This window comes from Choloepus didactylus, chromosome 20, assembly GCF_015220235.1.
Source record: "Choloepus didactylus isolate mChoDid1 chromosome 20, mChoDid1.pri, whole genome shotgun sequence".
NCBI classification, from domain to species: Eukaryota; Metazoa; Chordata; class Mammalia; order Pilosa; family Megalonychidae; genus Choloepus; species Choloepus didactylus.
In genome coordinates this window covers 54,982,475-54,995,476 of record NC_051326.1, presented here as the reverse complement: position 1 = coordinate 54,995,476, position 13,002 = coordinate 54,982,475, and the positions used below count along the sequence as shown (strand labels likewise).

Below are 13,002 nucleotides of genomic sequence, written 5' to 3'. Positions count from 1 at the left end.
GCTAAGTATTAAATTATCATATGACCCAGCAACCCCACTTCTAAGTATATAGTCAAATGAACTTAAAGCAGGGACTCAAACAGATATTTGCATACCAATATTCATAGCATCATTAATCATAATTGCCAAAAGATGGAAACAACTCAAGTGTCCATCAACCTATGAATGGATAAACAGAATACAGTATAAACCCACAATGGAATATTATTCAGCTGTAAAAGGGAATGCAGTCCTGATGCATGCGAGAACATGGATGAACCTTGAAGAAAACATGTTGAGAGAAATAAGCCAGACACAAAAAAGATTGTATAATCTCATTGATTTGAAATAATTAGAATAAGCAAACTTATAGTCAAAATTTAGAATATAGGTTACCAGGTGACAAGGTGGGAGCAGGGAGTGGGAAGTTAAGGCTTAAAATGTACAAGGTTCTTATTTGGAATGATGGAAACATTTTGGTAATGGATGGTGGTGATAATAGCACAACACTGTAATCATAATTAACAGCACTCTAATATATATCTGAATGTGATTAAAAGGGAAAATGTTAAAAGATATTTATGGTAACAGAACAAAATTTTAAAAAATCATGGAAGTACACTGCACAAACAGTGCACCCTAAAGTTAAACTATGAACTTTAATTAACCGTACAATTATAATAATCTGCTATCATCGATTGTAACAAATGTTCCACACCAATGCAAGGTGTTAATGATAGGGTGGTATATGGGAGTCCTGTATTTAATGCATGATTGTTCTAAAAATTCTCACAGCTTCTCTAATAAGAAAAAAGTGAAGGAGAAATACTTTCTCAGACAAAGAAAAAAACGAGGGGATTTGGCATCAGTAGATCTGCCTTGCAAGAAATGTTAAAAGTATTTCTTCAGAGAGAAGGAAAATTATACAGATAGGAAACTCAAATCTACCTCAAGAAATGAAGGCATTTGAAAAGGAAAAATTGAAAGTAAACTATTTTTTTTTAATTTCTCTTTTTCTTTACCTATCTAACAGATTAAAGTTTGTTCAAAATTGTAACAGCCACAATATATTGGATGATTGTAGTGTATTGTTAAGTAAAATGCATGGCAATAATAATATAATGGATGGGAGGGAGTAATTAGGAAAACTCTGTTATAAGGTACCTGCAGTAAATATTATTTCCATTTTACTCATCCTCAACTGAAGAGGAAGAAAAGAAAAAATGAGAGCATCAGTTCCTGGCAGGGGTTTCAATAATTTCAAAATCTAAGAATTTATTCAGAAATAACTTTCATTTTGATTTCTGGCAAAAGAACAACCCAGACAAAAATGAAAATACAGACATATGAAGTCTCATTAACAACGTAAATCAATGACTCTTCATCTTTGGACAGTGCTTACTGCTCTACAGAACACTCTCAATTGTGTCTACTTATTCTATTCTTTTAATAACCCTGAAAATTATATAAGATGGTGCTTTAGTCTCTTGGCTGCTAAAACAAATGCCGGGCAACAGGCTAGCTTACACAATGGGAGTTTACTGGCTTACGGCTGTGAGGCTAGAAGTCCAAACTCAAGGTGTCATCAGGGCAAAGCTTTCTCACGGGAGACTGTGGCTTTCTGGGGCTGGCTGCCAGTGATCCTTGTCCTCGGCTTTTCTGTCACATGAAAATGCACATGGTGGTGTCTTCTCTTTTCTCTTCCAGTTCCGTTGACTTCCCACTTCTGGCTTCTCCCTCCATGGCCTTCCCTATAAGGCCTTCAGTAATAGGAATAAGATCAATCCTGACTCAGTTGGGCCACACCAAAACTGTCGTAACCTCACCAGAAGGTCCTGTTTACAATGGGCTCACACCCACAGGAATGGATTAAGGTGAAGAACATATTTTTCTGGGGTTTGTAGCTCAAGCCACCACTGATGGCTCTTAGTATCCCCATTTTATAAATGTGAAACAGACTCAGAGGGCATACCTAGAGTCAAGCAGATTTTAAGTTTTAAGTTACTACTTGAGATAATACGAAGCAAACAAGTACAACATTTCAAGTACATTTTCTCTTCTTTTTTCTCTTAGAACTGACACTGGGAGGACAAAAATCAAGCATCTTGCTTATATCAGATTTCAACCTGGGAAACATTACATCATAATTATCTCTTTCAGACACAAATAAATGAAAAAAATTGAAATTTACTTTATTTGCTTGCTACCTTTTTTTGATTTTCCTACTACCAACTATATGAAAGGATTGTTATATTAATCAATGTCTAGAAAGGAGTGACATTTTTCTGGGGTATGCTTTCCTTGGGCTGGTACCAAATCGTTTAATAAAAACATAGAAAAATGTGGACAAGATATAAAGCCAATTTCTTGAAAGGTCTTCCTTAAAAGTGGCTCTGTGTCCAGGCCACATAAAAGGGTCAACTCTGTGTGATCCAGTTGATTTCCCAGTTGGGTTTCAACATGAACTGCCACCATGTGGGTGAGCTATTTTGAAATCCAGCCCATCTGAGCCTTCAGATGACTGCAATCTTAGCTAGTATCAGATTGCCACTACAAAAGAGACTCCATGGAAGGAATGCCAGCCAATCCCTTGTCAAAATTGGGAAAAATGGGAAGCAGAAAAGAAAAAAAAGTTACTTTAAGCTGCTAAGTTCTGGGGGAATTTGTTACGTGGCAATAGTAACTCAAGTAGTGATTATCATTTCTTATCCCATAGTGTAGACTTAAGTTGAAAACAGTTTTAGCCCAATTCTTTGTGACAGTGAAGATAAATGTCTAAAGAATGAGTCTTTAAATGGAAAATAGGAATGCATAATTTCATTAAATGCTTCATTTGGCTGCATCTTTTGTCCATTATTTCTGCTTGCTTTTCACTGAAAGCCAGCATCTTGAAAACCTATTCATAATATATTTAGGCAGCATGAAGCCCCACTGTACAGAGTAGCAGCAGATATTTCCCCTTAAATGAAATGTCTGAGTCTGGAAAATTGGTGTGGGGAATAACGAGTATGGTTTTGACTGGTGTTCTAGTTTGCTAATGCTGCTGGAATGCAAAACAACAGAAATGGATTGGCTTTTATAAAAAAGGGTTTATTTGGCTACACAGTTACAGTCTTAAGGCCATAAAGTGTCCAAGGTAACATATCAGTAATCGGGTACCTTCACTAGAGGATGGCCAATGGTGTCCGGAAAACCTCTGTAAGCTGGGAAGGCACGTGGCTGGTGTCTGCTCCAGAGTTCTGGTTTCAAAATGGCTTTCTCCCAGGATGTTCCTCTCTAGCAAGCTTGCTCCTCTTCAAAACATCACTCACAGCTGCACTGAGTTCCTTCTCTTTGAGTCAGCTCATTTATATGGCTCCACTGATCAAGGCCCACCCTGAATAGGTGGGGCCATGCCTCCATGGGAATATCCCATCAGAGTCATCACCCACAGCTGGATGGGGCACATTCCCAGCAAATCTAATCAGCACCAAAACGTCTGCCCCACAAGACTACATCAAAGATAATGGCGTTTGGGGGACACAATACATCCAAACTGGCACATTCCACCCCCTGGACCCCAAAATGACATTACCTTTCCAAATACAAAATACATTCATTCCATCACAATATCACAAAAACTTAAATCATTTCAGTAACAAAAGTTAAGTACAAGATCCTATCAAAATCAATTACAGGCGTGGTGGGTCCTAAGGCATAATTCTCCTTTAGCTTTGGATCTGTGGACTTAGAACAAGTTATATGCTTCCAATATACAAAGGAGGGACATTCATAGGATAAACATTCCCATTGCCGTAAGGAGAAAGAGTAAGGAAAACAGGGTTAACAGGACCAAAACAGTTCCTAAAACCCGCAGGACAAACTCCACTAGACTTCAAAGTCTGAGAGTCATCTACAGAACAATGTTGCATCCTTGGGGCTTGAGAGAGTGGGAGTCTAACCCTTCCCAAGGGCCTTTGTGGCAGCCCTTTCCTCTCCAAACACTTGGGTGAGTTCTCCAACATATCCACACATTGGGGAGACCACCTTCTCAGCCCCACCCTCCTCAAACATCCGGGAAGCTCCCGGATTCCCTTCCATCTCCAGGGCACATGCTCAATTCCTTCAGAACACTGTGGTGGCAGCCAGACTCTCCCCAGTTCCTGGGAATGTGCTTCACCCTCTTTGGGGCTTGGGGTGGCAAAACTCTTCCGGAGCATTGAGGCGGAAGGCCTGCCCTCGACCTCCCGGGCAAACTCACCCTTTCCATGCGTGTGGGCCACTCCGCTCTCCCAGCCCAAGACCTCTTGACTCCAGACCTCAACCTCCATGGCTCTGTCTTTGAAGAAATTTTTCCTTCAGTTTGTTCCTCATCTGACTTCTCCAGTCCCAACTGGCAATGGCTCTGTCTGTAAAGATCTCGCAAAAATTCTGTTGGCTTTGCATGAATCACACAGGGGTCAAAGCCGTCAGACAATAGGACTTTCCACAAATCCTTTCTGCTTAACTCCTTTTCCAATCTTGGCTTGTACTGAAATGGCGGCTGGGTTCCATGTTTGGTTACATCCTCACGGGCTGTAGCTTCTGGGATTCCATCCCCTGGAAGCTCGTAATTTTCCAAGCCATCAGCTTCTGGTTTCTTTGAACCCAAGAGTTCAGTTCTAAGTTCATCTCTCTCCGCTCGCATTTTATTATAAGCTGCAAGAAGCAGCCAGGGTACATCCTCCACATGTAGTCTGGAGATCTCCTCAGCTAAGTATTCCAGGTTGTCACTTTCAAATTCTTCTTTCCATCTAACACCAGTACTCAATTTTGCCAAATTCTCTGCCACTTTAAAACAAGGATTGCCTTTCTTCCAGTTCACAACAGATTCATCATTTCCGCTCAAGGCCTCGTCAGAAGTATCTTTAGAGTCCATATTTCCACAAACAGTCTCTTCAAAGCAGTTTAGGCCTTTTTTTTATCAAGCTCCTCACAATTCTTCCAGAATCTTCCCCTTATCCATTTAAAAAGCCATTCCAACATGTTTGGTATTTGCAAACTCAGCAGCAAAAGCACCCCACTTCTCTGGTACCAAAATCTGTTCTAGTTTGCTAATGCTGCGGAAGGCAAAACACCAGAGATGGATAGGCTTTTATAAAAAGGGGGTTTATTTTGCTACACAGTTACAGTCTTAAGGCCATAAAGTGTCCAAGGTAACACATCAGTAATCAGGTACCTTCACTGGAGGATGGCCAATGGTGTCTGGAGGACCTCTGTTAGCTGGGAAGGCACATGGCTGGCGTCTGCTCCAAAGTTCTGGTTTCAAAATGGCTTTCTTGAGGATGGCCAGTGCTGAGAGGCCTGCCGGGCAGCAGTCGGAGCTGGAGCCCGTGGTATCATTGGTCAACGTACTTGAGGAGGACGAGGAGCTGGAGACTGAGGTGTGCGCAGTACTGGGCAGCAGCGACTCCGAGAAGTGCTCCTATTCACAGGTCTCAGTAAAGAGACAAGCACTATATGCCTGTAGTACCTGCACCCAGAGGGAGAAGAACCAGCTAGAATTTGCCTAGCTTGCAGTTATGAATGTCCCTCCTTTGTATATTGGAAGCATATAACTTGTTCTAAGTCCACAGATCCAAAGCTAAAGGAGAATTATGCCTTAGGACCCACCACGCCTGTAATTGATTTTGATAGGATCTTGTACTTAACTTTTGTTACTGAAATGATTTAAGTTTTTGTGGTATTGTGATGGAATGAATATATTTTGTATTTGGAAAGATAATGTCATTTTGGGGTCCAGGGGGTGGAATGTGCCAGTTTGAATGTATTGTGTCCCCCAAACACCATTATCTTTGATGTAGTCTTGTGGGGCAGACGTTTTGGTGCTGATTAGATTTGCTGGGAATGTGCCCCACCCAGCTGTGGGTGATGACTCTGACGGGATATTTCCATGGAGGCGTGGCCCCACCCATTCAGGGTGGGCCTTAATCAGTGGAGCCACATAAATAAGCTGACTCAAAGAGAAGGAACTCAGTGCAGCTGTGAGTGATGTTTTGAAGAGGAGCAAGCTTGCTAGAGAGAAACGTCCTGGGAGAAAGCCATTTTGAAACCAGAACTTTGGAGCAGACGCCAGCCACGTGCCTTCCCAGCTAACAGAGGTTTTCCGAACACCATTGGCCATCCTCTAGTGAAGGTACCCGATTACTGATGTGTTACCTTGGACACTTTATGGCCTTAAGAGTGTAACTGTGTAACCAAATAAACCCCCTTTTTATAAAGGCCAATCCATCTCTGGTGTTTTGCATTCTGCAGCATTAGCAAACTAGAACAACTGGATTCCCATTGGTTTAGGTGTCAATTTTCTTCTTTCTGAATTCAGGAAACCGAAAAGAGTCTAATTACTGAACTCTTGAGCAATGACTTAGCAAACTACTAGACATTGCAAGGAAGAATGTTGGCTGAGAACCTGAGCAATCCCTAGCTGTGGGTCTAAAAAATTTCAAAGAATGAACGTGTCATCAGTGCTAGATGTTGTGCTCTCCTGTAAATCTGAAAAACAATTAGGACAAACAAATGTAACTATTCTTCTGCTCTGAAGGGAGATGTAAGTGTGGCCTTAGCAGAAGAGTTCCCTCATTCTGGGAAAGCATATATAAGCAAAATATTTGCTTTTTGCATTTAGCCTGATTATATGTAATATTTCTGTATCATCAACTAAGTTTTAGTTCATCCTCTCTCTCTCTCTCTCTTTCTTTCTTCTTTGTCACTTTGTCTTTAATTTTTTTTCCTAGTAATAATTATTTTTCAGAATGATTTAGTAAGTTCAGGTTTCCCACCACCACCATCAAAAAAAACCCCACACATATTTGTTTATCTGAATCAAAAGTTAAATGTTCATTTAAAAAAAATGGCGGGAGAAGTGTGGGGGACTCAGAAAATCCACATATACCATCAATTGATTTATTGTTTTAAAAATATTGCTTGTAGAAGGGGAAAGCTACCTACAACATAATGTAAAAATGATAACATAAAGGACATGGGCCATCCAATGGGAAACTAGCTTATGTCTGCCTTTGAAATGACTTGAAAATAAACATTCTTTCTGAGAGCATATGTGTCATTTTCTGTTGCCCCACTTCCTGCAAGATGACACTGTGTTCTTCATTGGCCACACTTAATTGATGTTCTAGTTTGCAAATGCTGCTGGAATGCAAAACACCAGAAATGAATTGGCTTTTATAAAAGGGGGTTTATTTGGTTACACAGTTCCAGTCTTAAGGCCATAAAGTGTCCAAGATAACACATCAGCAATCGGGTACCTTCACTGGAGGATGGCCAATGGTGTCCAGAAAACCTCTGTTAGCTGGGAAGGCATGTGGCTGGTGTCTGCTCCACAGTTCCGGTTTCAAAATGGCTTTCTCCCAGGATGTTCCTCTCTAGCAAGCTTGCTCTTCTTCAAAACGTCACTCACAGCTGCACTGAGTTCCTTCTCTTTGAGTCAGCTCATTTATGTGGCTCCACTGATCAAGGCCCACCCTGAATGGGTGGGGCCATGCCTCCATGGGAATATCTCATCAGAGTTATCACCCACAGCTGGGTGGGGTACATTCCAAGCAAATCCAACCAGCACCAAAACGTCTGCCCCACAAGACAACATCAAAGATAATGGTGTTTGGGGGACACAATACATTCAAACTGGCACAATTGATCTCAATGTATATTTATAGTGTGGTCTTTTGCATGGTCAAAGCTGACCAACAGCATAACATCTATTCTCCATCAGAGAAAGGACAAGCCATTTCTTTTTCAGGAAGAGGATATAGATATTGTATCCATCATTTCTGCTCATATTCCACTGGTATGAATGTAATCACTAGGCTAGGGAGTTTGAAAATGGAATCTGGAATCTGCAACTGGATGATGATTGCCTTGCTCTCAAACTGTAGGATTATATTACTTAAAGGGAGAAGGAAAGAATAGATACTGGAAACTATTATGAATCTCTGCTCTGACCATGAAGATATGTCAACACTCTTGGAAATAATAGGCGTAGGATCCTTGGGCATCCATGTGGAGCAGAATTGCCTGTCTGCAGCATTTTTTTTTTTTTTTTTTAACCCTGATTACCTCTTTTTACTGTGTTTGGAGACCATATGTTTACAGCTATTTGTTATAGCAGCTTTGCCTATGTTGTACCTAGTAGATGCTCAAAAATAAAAATACTACTCCAGGTATGGTTTACTCACTACAGGGCAGGATGTTTCCCAGTTGAGTTCCAGATGTTATCTTACTACTGTTAATATCGCCTTAACTTTGTGGGAGAGTTATATTACACTGTTTAACCCTACTAAGTTTGTTATTGTCCCAAAACCGTAAGTGTGCCCATCAAAAGTAAAATAAAATTCCCTTCACTACAGTATTGTAGTGTTGGATTTTTGAACCTATGCATAATTGACAGTAGATACTACTCACATTAGTCATTTCCAGAATGTCTGGCTATTTGGAAGGATTTTAGTTACATTCTCTTTCCTTTTCCTCAAAGAAATTGGAAAAGAAATACACATTATCTCATACATCACTGCATAAACTGTCTCTGGACCTATCTGATTAGACACACACATACACACAAAGAAAGAGAAATTGAGAGGGAGGCAGGGAGGGAGGGAGGGAGAGAGGGGGAGGGAGGGAAACAGAGAGAGAGAGAGAGAGAGAGAGAATGAATTTCCTACTTACTAAGTTTATTAACTATTGGACTTTTTTTTTCTCATTTTAGCAGTTTTTAATGGAAGCTGTACATAAGATTCTTTTATTCCTGCATCTTCTCAACTGTTTCGTTCTTATATTTGCCCTTTTCCTTGCCTACTTGGCGAGATTTGTCTTTATGTTCAAGGATCTTTTTGCGGTCTTTGTCCAGTTTTAGCCTAGTGATAACCACCTTGCTGGGGTGAATGCCCACATGGACAGTGGTGCCATTAGCCTTCTCCCACTGCACCAGTTCAATGTAGATGACATTTTTCTTCCTGTAAACCTGGACTACTTTGCTGATTTGCTGAACTTTGTAGTGTACTTGTACAAACTGAACTTCATCATCTTTTCAGATAGGCATGGATCAAACATTGTATTTTTGTTTCAGCTTTTTGGAAAGAGGGGAAGACATAATCTTCCTGCAAATGTAGGAAGGTGCATTGAAATGCCTTTTACAGTTCTTGCTCCGATCAGAAGTCACAAAGGGATTGAACTTCATTTTGGCCACTGCCACTTCAGCGATGGCCACAAAAAAATTTGGATTTTGGCAAATTCTCTAAACCTACTTTATAGCTTGGTAATGGGAATAAACATACACGGCAGTTATGAAGACTAAATGAAAGAACATATGCAAAGCACATCACACTATTCCGAACACATAGAATCAGACTCAATGAATGTTGGCTCTCTCTCTGCAGCCTACAGACTGTGGGAGTGGATGGGCTGCAGAGAACCATGATATTCCCATGAGTGGGTACAGGTTCCCTTCAATGGTTCACAACAGCCCACTCACCATCTGTGAAGATAACAGGAATAACAACAACTGCCTCTATTTTTATAAACAAGGACTTGGTAGTAAATATTCTCTCCATTCTCTAATTTGCATGTGCTGTATATTCACAGAAGAGCTATGTAATTGAAACATGCATGGTAGGAATAAGTCTTCAAGTTTTTAATCATCTTTTGACCTGCAATAATTTTTCTTTTCTGAAAAATTCACACAGCAATTGCAAGGAGTCTCTGTCTTTCTGAAATGTATAGCATTTATGTGTATTTTATTAACAAAACTTTTCCTACTAGGCTGAGTCCATATTTATTTAAAAAAAAAAAAAGGAATATCTTTGATGTGGCTATGTAGGCTGGGACCCCAAAAAAAGACTGGAGAGCAATTACTTAGGAATAATTCCAACCAGGGCCTGGCTTATTTCATGAAAATGGCTCAAGGAAACTTTTTTTTTCCCCCCGCATGGTGGCATTAGTACTATGTGTCTTTGAGGGCAAAAAAATGCTGTGTGTAATATAGTAACTTAAAGGAAACTGTAATATAGTAAGCATCATCTATGTTACAAATATTGCCCCAGGAGGGATTTGCACATTTAATCCTTTGAAGTTCTTGGATAGGTAAGCATAATTTCTTTACTTTCCGATTGGAGGAAATGCTAAAATCCAAGGATTTAATTCAGCTTCTAAACATTGCTCATTGAGTACATAGGAAAACCAGGAATTCAAATCTGTCTATTTCAGACTCCATGCCTCTTTCCATTATATCCTGCTACCAAAGAACTATCTATAATGTAGGTTATTTTGTTTCCTCTTGAAAAATAAACAGCTGGAAGATGGCTCTATTTTTATCTCTCAGTATTGAGACTTATTATAAAGCAATATTACTTACTTTGTTAATTAATACTAATACTGACAAACATGAATAAAACAGAGAGAAACCCAAAACTCTCTCATATACAAAGTGATAGTTACAGAACTGGCATTGATGGAAAGCAGTCAATTCATGAAGCATTCAATGGGTACTACTGGAAAAAAATTGGTTATCTATATGAAAAATAGACAAAATTATATCCCTCCATCATAGCACACATACAAATCAATTCTAGATGGATGAAAACCTTCAATGTGAAAGGTGAAAATGTTGAAACTTTCAGAATATCTGTATGATATTCAGTAATAGAGAAAATAAAAAATATAATTCACTACATGAAAATTAAAAACCTTTGTTATACAAAACACATGATAGGGTAAAAACACAAGCTATAACTTGGGAGAAAATGATTGATAGAGTAAAAACACAAGCTACACCTTGGAAGAAAATGACTGTGATATATATATATAACCAAAAAAGGGTTTAATATCAACATATACAATTTAAATTTCTGTGATTCAATAAGGAAAAGACAAAATCCATCATAATAATAGGTGAAAAATGTAATCATTTCATATGAAAGTATGCACAGATTATGAATAAATGTATGAAAAGGTGTTTGATCTCATTAGGCAATCAAGAAAATGTAAATTAGAAATCTAAAATGCATTGCTATTTAACCCTTGAGAAATTTGGGGAAAATTATACCATGACAATATTTAGTTTGGGCAGGCAATGGAGGACAGGAACTCTCACACTCTTCCTATGGAAATATAAATTAGTTTATAAAAACCAGTTATGTAATGAAGCTGAAGATATGCATGCCTAAGATCCAGCAATTTTACTTTTACATACACACCCCCGAGAAACCTTAGCTCCTGCGAATGAAAAAGACATGTAAGAGAACCTTAAAAGAGGCATTATTTTTAACAGCAACAAAATTGGAAACCCACACCCCAAACATCCATCAAATATAGAATAGATAAGTAAATTGTGGAATATTTGTACAATGGAATATAAGAGAGAATGAAAATCAATCAACCACTATATGCAGAACAGAAGACTCTAGGAAAATGCTATTTTGGGGAAAATCATCAAGAAAAGAATATGTATAGATAGAATGATTTCATTTATAAAAAGGGCAAAGATTTGGGAAAGTAATAATAGGTTGCTTTATTATGTATATGTGTACAGTAAACCTGTAAGAAAAAAAATAAGGGAATGATTAACATAAATTATAGGGCGGTACTTATTTCAGGTTATGAGAAGGGGAAAAACTACGAGAAAGACACACAAAGAATTTCAAATATTTGGACACTTTCTATTCTTATGCTTGATGATGGGCTCAGGGATAGTGATTGTATCATTATTAAACACTAAATATATTATACACAATCCAGAATGAATACAGTCCTGCTGACATCTTGATTTTGGACTTCTGAATTCCAGAACTGCAAAAGAATAAATCTTTATTATTTTAAGCCACTGAGCTTGTGGTGATTTGTTGCAGTGACAACAGTAAACTAAATGCACATGTATAGCCTGCGTTGTCCCAAACTTCTCTGTGTGTACAGACAGGAAAACAGCTACAACAGTCATTTCAATAATGTCACTATCTTGCTTAAAACCTTTTGATGGACTCCTTTTCAGGGAAAAAAGAAAGAGAAGGTGGAGGAGGAAGAGGTGGAAGAGAGAAACCTTTAAACACCTTTAAACTGATGAACAGGGAAGAGTCTTTCCTGACCCTGGGACATTGCAAATTCTGTCTGCTGTACCTGAAAATCTCTTGTCCTAACTCTTTATCTTGCAAACTTTCACTCATCCATCAGGTCTTGGCATAAATTTCTCATCTTCAGAAACTTTTCCTGATTCTCTAACCTTAATTAGGGCCTCCCATCCCTTAATATCAGCATGGTTATTTCTTCTCACATGCTGTTCTTTTTTTCTTCTGGAGTACTTAAATAATTTGCAACATGGTTATATTTGTATGCGCTTGCTTAATAAGCTTCCCCATCTAGGCCATGGCTCTATGAAGGTAGATACCATGTCTACTTAATTCATTGCTCTATGTTCAGTGCCTTGCGTGTAGCAGTTATTCAATACACATTTGTTGAATGAATAAATGAAGATCAAAAATTGAATACATGAATTTCACTGGATTGACCCTGTGTGCACGTTCAGCATTTCCTACCTCCTGTAAACCTTGCTGCTTAGTATTTCCTAAAGTCACTGTTTCATTTTGCTAATGCTGCCAGAATGCAAAACACTGGAAATGGATCAGCTTTTATAAAGGGGGTTTATTTGGTTACAAAGTTACAGTCTTAAGGCCATAAAGTATCCAAGGTAAATCATCAACAATCTGGTACCTTCACTGGAGGATGGCCAATGGCATCTGGAAAACCTCTGTTAGCTGGGAAGGCACGTGGCTGGTGACTGCTTGCTCCCAGGTTCTGTTTCAAAATGGCATTCTCCAAAATGTCAGTGTCAGCTTCCAACAGCCATCTTCAAAATGTCTCTCTCCACTGCGGCTACTCTCTCAGCCCCTGTGCATTCTTCAAAGTGTCCCTCTTGGCTGTAGCAAGCTGACTCCTTCTGTCTGAGCTTATATGGTGCTCCAGTAAACCAATCAAGGCCCAAGCTAATGGGTGGGGCCACACCTCCAT

At 39.1% G+C, this 13,002-nt stretch overlaps 1 protein-coding gene across 1 annotated transcript; it reads right to left on the bottom strand.

Annotated features, from left to right (window-relative positions):
• Window positions 1-8,746: 8,746 nt before the first annotated feature.
• LOC119516803 (60S ribosomal protein L26-like) lies at window positions 8,747-9,184 on the bottom strand. Its single transcript, XM_037813262.1, is given in 1 exon segment — window positions 8,747-9,184. A coding segment is annotated over 1 exon segment (438 nt).
• Between the last annotated feature and the right edge of the window lie 3,818 nt (window positions 9,185-13,002).